Source organism: Mustelus asterias, chromosome 5, assembly GCF_964213995.1.
Source record: "Mustelus asterias chromosome 5, sMusAst1.hap1.1, whole genome shotgun sequence".
Classification (NCBI taxonomy): domain Eukaryota; kingdom Metazoa; phylum Chordata; class Chondrichthyes; order Carcharhiniformes; family Triakidae; genus Mustelus; species Mustelus asterias.
In genome coordinates, this window is record NC_135805.1 from 47,130,975 (window position 1) to 47,143,619 (window position 12,645).

Genomic DNA, 12,645 nt, shown 5'->3' on the forward strand with positions numbered 1-12,645 from the left:
AGAAGCCCCACAAGCCGTTTGATAACTCTATACAGTCAGGGTTCAGGTGAGGTAGTAGAGAGCAGAGAAGGTAGCAAAAGGTCACTGGCCCCAAGCTGGAAAGGATTAGGACGCAGAAGCAGACATGGGAGTCATTTATATCTTGGTTTACAGCTTGGTGTAGCTGAGAAGATTGGAGCCCAATGAAGCAAACTGGCTACTCAAGAGCTGGAATTGCAAAATGCAGAGGCTGAGTACAGACACAGAAATTCAGGGGAATAGCATCTCGGAAGATAATATTGAAACCCTGGGAGGTGTGCAGTCATTGAGGCAGTCCAATTTGGAGCTATCTTGAGGGAATTCAAAGGCTTGATCTTTGAAAGCTTGGATGGGTTGCTGAGAAGCACATGGGATGGGGGTAGTGTATTGAGATGGATAGAAAACTGGTTGGCAGATAGGAAACAAAGTAGGAATAAACGGGTCATTTTTCAAATGGCAGGGAGTGATTAATGGGGTACCACAGGATTCAGTGCTAGAACCCCAATGATTTACAACATATATTAATGATTTAGATGAGGGAACAAAACATAATATTTCCAAATTTGCAGGTGACACAAAGCTGGATGGGAGGGTGAGCTGTGAGGAGGATGCAGAGATACTTCAGTGTGATTTGGACAAGCGGAGTGGACAACAGCATAGCAAATGCAGTATAATGTGGATAAATATGAGATTACACACATTGGTAGTAAAACAGGAAGGCATTATTTGAATAGCTATAAATTAAGAAAGGGGAATTTGCAACAAGGCCTGGGTGTCTTTATACACCAGTCGTTGAAGGTAAGCATGCAGGTGCAGCAGACAGTAAAGAAAGCAAGTGGTATGTTGGTCTTCATAGCTAGAGGATGTGAGTACAGGAACAGGGATGTCTTATTGCAATTATACAGGGCCTTGGTGACGCCACACCTGGAGTATCGTGTGCGGTTTTGGTCTCCTTATCTGAGGACGGATATTCTTGCTATCGAGGGAGTACAGAGAAGGTTTACCAGACTGATTCCTGGGATGGTGGGTGTTATATATGGGGGAGAAATTGAGTTCAGTTATAATATTCGCTGGAGTTTAGAAGAATGAAGAAAGAATCTCATAGAAACCTATAAAATTGTAACAAGACTAGACAGGGTAGATACAGAGAAGATGTTCCTAACGGTGGGTGTCCAGAACCAGGGGCCTAAGGATACCGGGTAAACCTTTTAGGACTGAGATTAGGAGAAATTTCTTTACTCAGAGTGGCGAATCTGTGGAGTTCACTAATACAGATATCATTTGAGGCCAAAATATTGTATGCTTTCAAGGAGGAATTATATATAGCTTTTGGGGCAATGGGGATCAAAGGATATGGAGCAAGGTGGAATCAGGCTATTGAGTTGGATGATCAACAATGATCATAATGGTGGAGCAGGCTTGGAGGGCTAAATGGCCTTCTGTTTCTGCTTGCTATGTAAATCCATGTAGCTCATAGTACATGTGAGCTACTCACATGTAGCTCTTAACCCTGAATGTTAGAGCACAGGATAGATATTTCAAATTGTTTGATTTTTTGACCATGTATAGGCTTTATTTACCGAGCAAATGTCTTGAAGCTCAAACTTTGTCTACTTAAAACAAAAAAAAACTTACTTGGTCCTTCACACGCTCTTAGAAAATGAAATTTAAAAATGCTATATAAAATATGGCAGCCCGTTAGAAGCAGCAAAATAGAGTTATCTAGGGATGACAGATTTTTATCTTCTCGGGGAAGAACATAATGGCGAATTCTAACCTCAGAACTGAGTAACTTTTATGTTTAGGGAACAAGATCATAAAACAGAATGCAACATCAGAATCACAGCTGTTTCCAAACCAATAATTGCAAGAGTAAGGACTGGTTGCATTCAAGTGTTTTATACTGATGGGACCTCAATATCATTTAAAGCCTAAAATGCTCTTACCGTTAGGAGAATAATGCTCGGTGGTTTCATTGGATATTCTGGCGGAAGCACAATTCTGCCATGGTAAACACCACCATCAAAATCAGAGTCTGGAGGACCACGGACAGTGAAATGCCATTCAAAGAGATTATCCTGAAAGTGACAAAAAATACAAAATCTGTTGGGCTGAACATTAAAAAGCCAAGCAATGTCACAAAGTATATGCCATAAAAGCATGTATGCCATTTATGTGCAACATATAAGCACATAACCATTGAACGAGACGTACAATCTTGACCCAACTTTTATAAACCATTACTGGGTCACAGTGTGCCAGAGTTAGTTCTCAGTAGTGAAAGAACATTTCACCAACAACTGTCCAGACTTTTCATGGACTTATTAGCAGAGATTTCCAATAATCTGGCAACCTTTCCAACACAACACCTCCTACAAGGTATCTGTGGTGCCTGAATCGGGAACTGCATGGTTCTTTAACCAATTAATCGATTGAAATACCTTCAATGGGACACAGAGCTAATTTCCAGAATTTTAATTAGGAAAGAAATTAGATTCGCAATATTAATTTTCAGAACCGGAGAGGATGTTCATTAGTAATTACTTATTATGCTACTAAAAACTCACCTAACCCTAAATGCACCAGTCCTACCTTTCCAGTTGTTTTTAATACAGAAATAATGGGCAAGTATCTGAAATTCACACCAGTATAGTGGTTTTAGTGCGAAGTCAAGCGATGTGGAGGAGCAGGGTATCTGACAGCAACTTGTATATTGCGTGTGCAGATGCCAGATGCTGATAACCTTGCCATTATTATTACAGTATTATCATACTGTCCATAGTTTACATACCCACAAAAGCAACTGATCTCTCAGGTACTTGCCAAGAACGGTATAATGAACCAAAGAATCGTAATAATTCATCAGCACACTGCATTGCAGTGGAAGACCAAACCTAGAAATATATTTGGCATCAGCTTTGGTGCCATGAGAAGGACTTGTAGGACTGATCAAAGGAAGAAAAATCAAACTCAGACTGCTCTCATTTAGATTAATTCAATTTACTGCAGAACAATAATGATAGGAATAAGGAGCAGGAGGGAGAACATTTTTTGAAAGAAAGCATCTTCGATGAAAGCGGTTACTCGATATGGTGAAAAGATAAGGTCTCAGGGTGTATACAGTGGCTGGGGGGGGGGGGGCATCACCAGTCACATCTTGTTAACTGTAGTACATGTTTGTTATCCCTACTGTCTCTGACTTCCAAGCTAATTTCCTATACATGTCAATAGGTTGCTTCTAATTCCATGCATTTTAATTTTTGTTAACAATCTCCTGCTTAGAATCTTAACACCTTCTGGACCTCCATTTTAAGCAACATAGGCACTTCCTTATCTACAAAATTACTAGCTACCACAAAAAGTTCAACCAGGTTTGTTAGATATCATTTATCTTTCACAAATCAGAGTTGGCTCTCTGATTAGTTCACATTTGTTGAAGTGCTCAACTCTATCAGCAACAGATTCTAGTAATTTCCCCAAAATAAACATTAGACAAAAAGTCGATAATTTCCTGTTTTCTCTCTTCTATGCTTCTTAAATATTGCAATATTAGTATTTTCCCAACCTAATGGGATAATTCCTGAATCAGAATATATGCATCTAGTTATAATCTGCTCATCAATTTGACTTCAACAAATTAATTGACATCTTACACTTCAACCTATTAATAGATTTACATAACCATCTGCAATGGTGGCATTCTGCACTAAAGACTTTGGATATTCAAAAAACTTGTTAATTGCTTTGGAACACAGGACAACCAAGCACACAGAATACAATTTATTGTATATAAATGTAAACTATGCAAGAGTAATATTAAGACTAGTAGGAACAGGAGGAATAATCTACCCCCTTCCTTACATTTATACATGTTGTCTGCTACAAAAGTAACATATTATATGGCATAGTCAGACAAACTTACCACAAATCCAACTCCTCTCTTATAACTTGGTTGATTCTGACTGGTAGAGCAGGCTCAAAATGCTAAAAGGCCTGCTCCTGTTCCTATTTATGCTCTCATCAGACACCATGCTTACTCCAGAGCACTCTGTATTCTTATGACGCTAAGACTAAATAAAATAGCATGGTTATAGCCTGAAATAACCCATGGTTGATGTTTGTTCCAGCCAGCATAGTCTTCAACAGGAAAGCAGCTGAAATGGAATTAGTGTTCCAACTTTTCCCTGTAATCCTATGAGCCCCTTTGACCAATTTCAATTATACTTCACAACAGTTATTGGTTACAATAGTTCATTGTGATTGCTATGTTCATTATTAACTCAGCTCTTCAACGTATGATAAATGGATGATGGGTCGACTGGACCAAGTATCATAATTCCTTCCACTTTCATTGATACCCTAAATATCCTCATCAGTGGCTTTATCTTCAGCAATACCATTACCCACCATTTGGTAAAAAAGCGATAGGATCATTGAAGCTGGTTTGACATACAAAGGAGATAGGTTGAGGGGGGGGGAATGAAGAGAGAAGAGTGGAGGGAGTAGCAGCAGGATGAGGCCCGTTGACAACAGGGCTCTTCCTGCCACAGACTTAATTGGGGTGGAGTCCCCACCTGTCTGATTAAATATAGTGGGTGGGCACAAGATTCTGCCAAGGGTGTGAGATGGAAGACAGAAAACATGAAAATGCATGTTAAAAACTTAGGGAGCAGTGCTGAGGACTGACGAAAAAAGGATACCTGCAGAAACGCTATGGGTTTTCACTTCTCCACTCCGTCAGCAAAAACATACATTCCAAAAAACAACTGCGCGTTTCATCTTGAAATTACTTTTAGCCTTACCTCCAAAGGCTGTGCATGGTATTGTTCGGTTGGGTCCTTCAGTTCTTGCGCTTCTTTCATTAAACGTTTGACAGCTATAAAAATAAAAATATAAATTTTAAACTTCAGCATCAGATTGGAATTTACCAGTCCAAGGTGATTTTTAGCTCTCAAGGATCTACTTCCATTCGTTTCTTTTTCTAGCCCAGAACTGTGTTTCGTGGTGTGGGTTTTCTCTGGAGATCTGCCCTCAAGTGCAAGCTAGGCAAATCTTCCAACATCATTTCAAATCTGCACCGTTTGGTCCTTTCAGTCCAAGTGCAAGCTCCCACACACATTCCGCTGCCGTGGTTGGTCCCTTGTTGCTCTCTCTCCCTGACAAGACTGCCAGTGTCTGTAAGGTTAACTCATCTTAGAAAATTTTCTGCTCTCAAAAGTTAATCTCCATGGCAATATGAATCAATTGGGCCTTTTATCCAGATAGAAATACTGATTAGCTATTCTTTTACGCAGAGAGTGGTTGGGGTGTGGAATGGACTGCCTGCAGTGATAGTGGAGTCAGACACTTTAGAAACATTTAAGCGGTTATTGGATAGGCACATGGAGCACACCAGGATGATAGGGAGTGGGATAGCTTGATCTTGGTTTCAGATAAAGCTCGGCACAACATCGTGGGCCGAAGGGCCTGTTCTGTGCTGTACTGTTCTTTAGATTCCCAATTCTATTCTTTGAGGTGAATGGACATTTTGAGAATAAATGTTTACAACCCAACATTTTCAACCCTTTTCTGGAATTTTGAAGACTAGCAGACCAACCACTGTTAACACAGATGCTGCCATCATCATTGCTAAGTGTGAACACCTACTTTCCAACAACAACCTAACAATAGGCGGCATGGTAGCACAGTGGTTAGCAATGCTGCTTCACAGCTCCAGGGACCTGGGTTCGATTCCCGGCTTGGGTCACTGTCCGTGTGGAGTTTGCACATTCTCCTCGTGTCTGCGTGGGTTTCCTCCGGGTGCTCCGGTTTCCTCCCACAGTCCAAAGATGTGCGGGTTAGGTTGATTGGCCATGCTAAAATTTCCCCTTAGTGTCCTGAGATGTGTAGATTAGCGGGATTAGTGGGTAAATATGTAGGGATATGGATGTAGGGCCTGGGTGGGATTGTGGTCGGTGCAGACTCGATGGGCCAAATGGCCTCTTTCTGCACTGTAGGGTATCTATGATCTAATAGGTCTGGGTGATGGGGCTACTAAAGATTAAAGGAAAACCTAGATTATTTTCCTGGGAAAAAGTAGCAAGGTATTCATATTTGCTGACAATGATTAAAAGTAAATCCTCAGGAGCAAGAATCATTTTGGATCAATCCTGAGGTAACTAAAATGCAGTGTAAAATATATTAAGTGTACTCTTTACAAAATAAAGTACAATTAAGGAGTTTCTACAGAAATTGCTGGAAATCCCCAGCAGGTCTGGCAGCATCTGTGGAAAGAGAACAGAGTTAACGCTTTGGGTCAGTGAACTTGAACCTGAAATGCTTCACTTTCCAAAAACCTGCTCAAGACCTGCTGAGCATTTCCAGCATTTTGTGCTTCCATTTCAAAATTTCCAGTGTCAGCATCTTAATTTAGTTTATAAGCTCGAAACATCTGAGCAACCCATTTTCCTGCCACAACAGCTTTCGGCATGCCAACTTATGAAAATCTGTTTCGTAAAAGGGAACATTACACATCACCATTAAAAGTTAACCAGCTATGTAACATCACTAAAAGCTTAGAAACAAAATATATATAAAAACACACAATCTTAAGTTAACCTGCATTTTAGATCCAGTTAACTTGAAGTTTTCAGATATGCTTAATTATTTTAATTTAATATAACAGAAAACAGAAGCAGCAGCAGGCCATTCGGCCCTTCAAGCCTGCTCTGCCACTCATGATGATCACGGCTGATCATCCATCTCAATAGCCTGAACCTGCCTTTCCCTGGTTCTGGACACCTCCAACATTGGGAACATCCTTCATTTACTCTGCAGTCCTGTTAGAATGTTATAGGTTTCTATGAGATCCCCCCCTCATTCTTCTGAACTCCAGCAAATACAATCCTAACCGACTCAATCTCTCCTCATATGTGTCAGTTCTGTCATACCAGGAACCAGTCTGGTAAACCTTCTTTGCACTCTCTCTACAGCAAGAACATCCTCATAAGGAGACCAAAACCACACACAATATTCTAGTGTGGGCTCATCAAGGCCCTGTATAATTGCACCAAGACATCCCTGCTCCAATACTCAAATCCTTTCGCTATGAAGGCCAACATGCCATTTGCTTTCTTTATAGTCAGCTGCGCCTGCATGCCTGCCTTCAATAACTGGTGTACGAGGACGTCCAGGTCTCGTTGCACACTCCCCGTCCTAATTTATGGTCAGATAATAAGCTGCCTTTTCATTTTTGCTACTAAAGTGGATGACCTCACATTGGTCCAATTTATACTGCCATTAATTTGCCCACTCACTCAATTTGCCCAGATCACACTGAAGGATCTCTGCATCCTCCTCATAGCTCAGCCTCCCACCTAGCTTTGTGCCATTTGCAAATTTGGAGATATTACATTTAGCTCCCTCATCAAAGTCATTAATGTATATGTTGTGAATAGCTGGAGTCCTAGCACTGATCCCTGTGGTACCCCATTAGTCACTGCCTGCCATTTGGAAAAAATGCCCGTTTATTCCTACACTGTTTCCTGTCTGTCAACCAGTTTTCTATCCATCTCAATATACTACCTCAAACCCCATGTGCTTTAATTTTACATGCTAATTAAAACAGACATGCCCTCAAAAATATTTAACAGATTGAACGATGTTGGATACCGTAGTGGCGAAGCAACAACATTCGTTGCTTCCTTTAAAGATCTAATGATCTGTGGTTTGGATTTCTCCCTTCCCAACAATAGTTTAAAATCTGAGATCAAGTAAAGGGGGTTTCCAGGAGAGCAGTGACGAATGCTTACCTGCCCCGTGACTGCAGAAAGCTGCAACACAGAGGATTTGGAGGTCCTTGTGCAAAATCACAAAAGGCTAGCATGCAAGTTCAGTCAGTAATAAGGAAGGCAAATGTTAGCTTTTATTTAAAAGGGAATGGAATGTAAAAATAGGGAAGTCTGGGAAGCTAAAACTAGGTAAGAAGTTTAACAACACCAGGTTAAAGTCCAACAGGTTTATTTGGTAGCAAAAGCCACACAAGCTTTCGGAGCTCTAAGCCCCTTCTTCAGGTGAGTGGGAATTCTGTTCACAAACAGAGCTTATAAAGACACAGACTCAATTTACATGAATAATGGTTGGAATGCGAATACTTACAACTAATCAAGTCTTTAAGAAACAGAACAATGTGAGTGGAGAGAGCATCAAGACAGGCTAAAAAGATGTGTATTGTCTCCAGACAAGACAGCCAGTGAAACTCTGCAGGTCCACGCAACTGTGGGAGTTACAAATAGTGTGACATGAACCCAATATCCCGGTTGAGGCCGTCCTCGTGTGTGCGGAACTTGGCTATCAGTTTCTGCTCAGCGACTCTGCGCTGTCGTGTGTTGCGAAGGCCGCCTTGGAGAACGCTTACCCGAATATCAGAGGCCGAATGCCCGTGACCGCTGAAGTGCTCCCCAACAGGAAGAGAACAGTCTTGCCTGGTGATTGTCGAGCTCGACAATCACCAGGCAAGACTGTTCTCTTCCTGTTGGGGAGCACTTCAGCGGTCACGGGCATTCGGCCTCTGATATTCGGGTAAGCGTTCTCCAAGGCGGCCTTCGCAACACACGACAGCGCAGAGTCGCTGAGCAGAAACTGATAGCCAAGTTCCGCACACACGAGGACGGCCTCAACCGGGATATTGGGTTCATGTCACACTATTTGTAACTCCCACAGTTGCGTGGACCTGCAGAGTTTCACTGGCTGTCTTGTCTGGAGACAATACACATCTTTTTAGCCTGTCTTGATGCTCTCTCCACTCACATTGTTCTGTTTCTTAAAGACTTGATTAGTTGTAAGTATTCGCATTCCAACCATTATTCATGTAAATTGAGTCTGTGTCTTTATAAGCTCTGTTTGTGAACAGAATTCCCACTCACCTGAAGAAGGGGCTTAGAGCTCCGAAAGCTTGTGTGGCTTTTGCTACCAAATAAACCTGTTGGACTTTAACCTGGTGTTGTTAAACTTCTTACTGTGTTTACCCCAGTCCAACGCCGGCATCTCCACATCAAAGCTAAAACTATACAAGGACCAAACCTGGAGTACTGTGAAAATACTAACAGTTTTGTTCCCCTTATCTGATATCTACTCTGGCATTGGAGACAGTCCAGAGAAGGTTCATTAGGTATCCTGGGTATGAAGGGACTTTCTTATGAGGTGTGGTTGAGCAGGTTGCGCCTGTACTCATCGAAGTTTAGAAGAGTGAGAGGTAACCTTAGAGACATTTAGGATTCTCAGGGAGGCTTGAGAGAGTAGATGCTGAGGGGTTATTTCCCCTTGTAGGAGAGTCTAGCACAAGAGGGCATAATCTCAGAGTAGGGGGTTGCCCATTCAAGACAGAGATAAGGAGGAACGTCTTCTCCGAGGGTAGTGATTATGTGGAATTCTTTACCGTAAAGGGCTGTAGAGGCGGGGTCATTAACTACATTCAAGGTTGAGATAGACAGATTTTTAATCAGTAAGGGAATCAAAGGTTATGGGGATAAGGTGGGAAAGTGAAGTTGAGGATTATCATGTTGAATCAGTCATGATCTCATTAAATGGCAGCGCAGATTTGATGGGCCAAATGGCCCATTTCTGCTCCTATGTCTTATAGATTAATTGATATCAACTTCTGGATTTCCATGTTATTCTGTGCATGTGAGAACTTCTGAAATTGGTGTCAGTTTCAGTGGAATAATTAATGATGGCAAACGCCAAATTGTACCATTCATTACCACTGCAAAATGTGTTTACGTGTTGTTTTAAAACATCCAGTGCAGATTTTAAGCAAGCAGTTTAATAATTTCAAACTTGGTTCTGATGCAAGATTTGGCTTATGCTGCAAATAAAAGTAAAAAGCTGCATTTTCCATTTTATAAGGATTGTACAATGTTAGCTGAGTAAATATTTTTCCAAAAGATTAATTTTTTCCAGTTAGATTCAGGTAAAGATTTGTGATATGAAAACAAACAGAAAAATAAAAGTATTTAATAAGTTTCTCAGTAGGGACTTATGAGTGCTGCCCAGAGTAGCACATAATCTATTGCTCCTCCCAGACTATGGAGTGGGCATCTCAACATACCAGCTTCGCAAAAAATCAAAAATCGACTGGATACCAAATTGCAGACTAAACAAGCACTTTGTCAATATCACATTATACTTTCAAACAGCTGTGTCAGTGCTATCACTTGTACGCAATCTATACATTGTCATTTTTGGCTAAAATTGCACAATGTTGCTGAAAGTTTTCTTTCTTTCATGCAATATGGGCTGGTGAGGCCAGCATTTACCCATCCCCAACTGCCTTCAACTGGGCTTCCCTGGCCATTTAAGAGGGTTAAGAGTCAACCACATTACTGTGAGTCTAGAGTCACATGTAGACCAGACCAGATAAGGATGTCAGGTTTCCTCCACTAAAGGACATTAATGAACTAGATGGGTTTTTACAATCAACAATAATTTCATGGTCACCAATATGAAAACTAGCTTTTAATCGCAGATTTATTAACCGAATCCAAATTCCATCCATTGCCATGGTGGGATTTGAACCTGTGTCCCCAGAGCATTAGCCTGGGCATCTGGATTATTGGCCCAGTGACTATCATTTGTGGAGAAAAAAAGTGTAGTGGTAAAGGCAGCTTTGAAGAAGCCACTGGAAATGGAACCAAGTATTCATATCAGGTTAAAAATAGAAAACGCTGGCTAAACTCAGGCTCTGGTAGTATCTATGAAGAGGGACTACCAGAGATACTTCTGAAGAATCATACATACTCAAAACATTGACTCTGCTTCTCTCCCCACAAATGTTGCCAGACCTGCTGTGTTTTTCCAGCATTATCTGTTTTAATTTCAGATTCCGGCATTCTCAGTATTTTGTTTTTATATGTTTGCTGCTGTTTGGTCCGAATTATTGATTTTAATCACATGATTGAAAAAAGCTCAAACTGAGATGATCCAGTTATGCACCCACCATTTCACCAACTAAAATATTTTAAAAACTAGAATTTAAAAAAATCTGGAATTATAAAAATCTGTAGCAGAAAATTCAGTTCACTAACAATCAGATTTAAAAAAACAACCCCTCTGAATCGTCAATATTCTCCCAGGCAAAGCTTAAACCATCAGTTAAGAAAAAAATATTAGCAACAGAATAATTCCCCCTAGTGGAGAAGCCCTTATTTCATAGCTATACTAAATCTTCAAAACATCACGATAAAAAGGGCACTTTCTCCTATTTTGAATGCTACCGCAAAGCATACACAAGTTAGACAATGCTTTGCAAACGTTTATGTAATGTGAACTCAAGCTACTTTCCGCATCAATGTTCCCACTTCGTTATGATCACTCATATTGTATTCAGGTAAACCTTTGTGAAGTAGCAGAGGCCTGCTCCAAAGTACTAATTGGAATTTTAATATTTCCTAGGAACTATTCAAGCGGAGAGGACAGATAGGGAATTGAGCACAATCTACAATAACAGCAAAATACAGCGGATGCTGGAATCTGAAACAAAAACAGAAAATGCTGAAAAATCTCAGCAGGTCTGACAGCATCTGTGGAGAAAGAATAGCGTCAACATCGAGTCTGGATGAGCCTTCATTAGAGTTTCGTCATAATCTAGAATGATGCCTCAGTACAGTGCTGAGTGCTCATCACTGGAGGTGGCATCTTTCAGATACAATGTTAAACCGAGGGCTTTTTCATCCTGGATGGCGTCAAGAGTCCCATTCTAAGAAGGGCAGAGGAACGCTCCTGACAAATATTTATACTTCATCCAAAATCAGAAAACAGAAGGCCGTTACTTCCATTGGTAGTTGTGGCACCTTGCTGTGTAAACTGGCTATCATATTTCCTATAATAGAACAGTGACTGCACTTTAAAAGAACTTTAGTGGGTATCGAGCTCTGTAGGATAGTCTGAGGCCATGAAAACATCATATAAATGCTAATTCTATCTATCCTGAACACTTAAAAGAAACAATGCACATACTCAAGAATGATTTTGAAAAAAAAAACAAAGTTGAAGAGTGAGGTTATTAGTATTATTAAATATGCTAAATAACTTTAGGAACAAAGCAAACAGAACACTTAAACATATGGGTAAAATAGTCATAGTTAAACTGAGCTGTGCACTGACCAGACCACATTGTGCACAACTGAGGATATGCAAGCATGGCACTGATAAGTGGAACACTGTAAGGAGACTAGTCGGGTTTTGTGGCACTTCCTGTAATTTTCAAGTTGAAATATTTTATACTGTACAAATTTATGAATAAATTATATATTTTTGAGGAAAATGTAGGTGTCAAGATAAGATAGCGAAAACCACCATGACCACAGGAGACGAAGGAAATTTGGCATGTCCGCTACAACTCTCACCAACTTCTATAGGTGCACCATAGAAAACATTATTTCTGGTTGTATCACAGCTTGGTATGGCTCCTGCTCTGTGCAAAACCACAAGAAACTACAAAAGGTCGTGAATGAAGCCCAACCCATCACGTAAACCAGCCTCCCATCCATTGACTCTGTCTACACTTCCCGCTGCTGCGGAAAAACAGCCAGCATAATCAAGGACCCCCACGCACCCCAGGCATATTCTCTTCCATTATCTTCTGTCCGG

General features: G+C 40.7%; 1 protein-coding gene across 2 annotated transcripts in view; it reads right to left on the reverse strand.

Moving 5' to 3' along the window:
- The window catches only part of ube2j1 (ubiquitin-conjugating enzyme E2, J1), a 36,630-nt gene that overhangs the window by 18,344 nt on the left and 5,641 nt on the right, over window positions 1–12,645 (reverse strand). For both annotated transcript variants that reach the window (XM_078212485.1, XM_078212486.1), the window contains exons 2-3: window positions 4,821–4,894; window positions 1,965–2,096 (exon numbers count right to left, since the gene is read on the reverse strand). In XM_078212485.1, coding sequence (XP_078068611.1) covers window positions 1,965–2,096; window positions 4,821–4,894 — 206 coding nt within the window. The remainder of the gene's footprint in view (window positions 1–1,964; window positions 2,097–4,820; window positions 4,895–12,645) is intronic.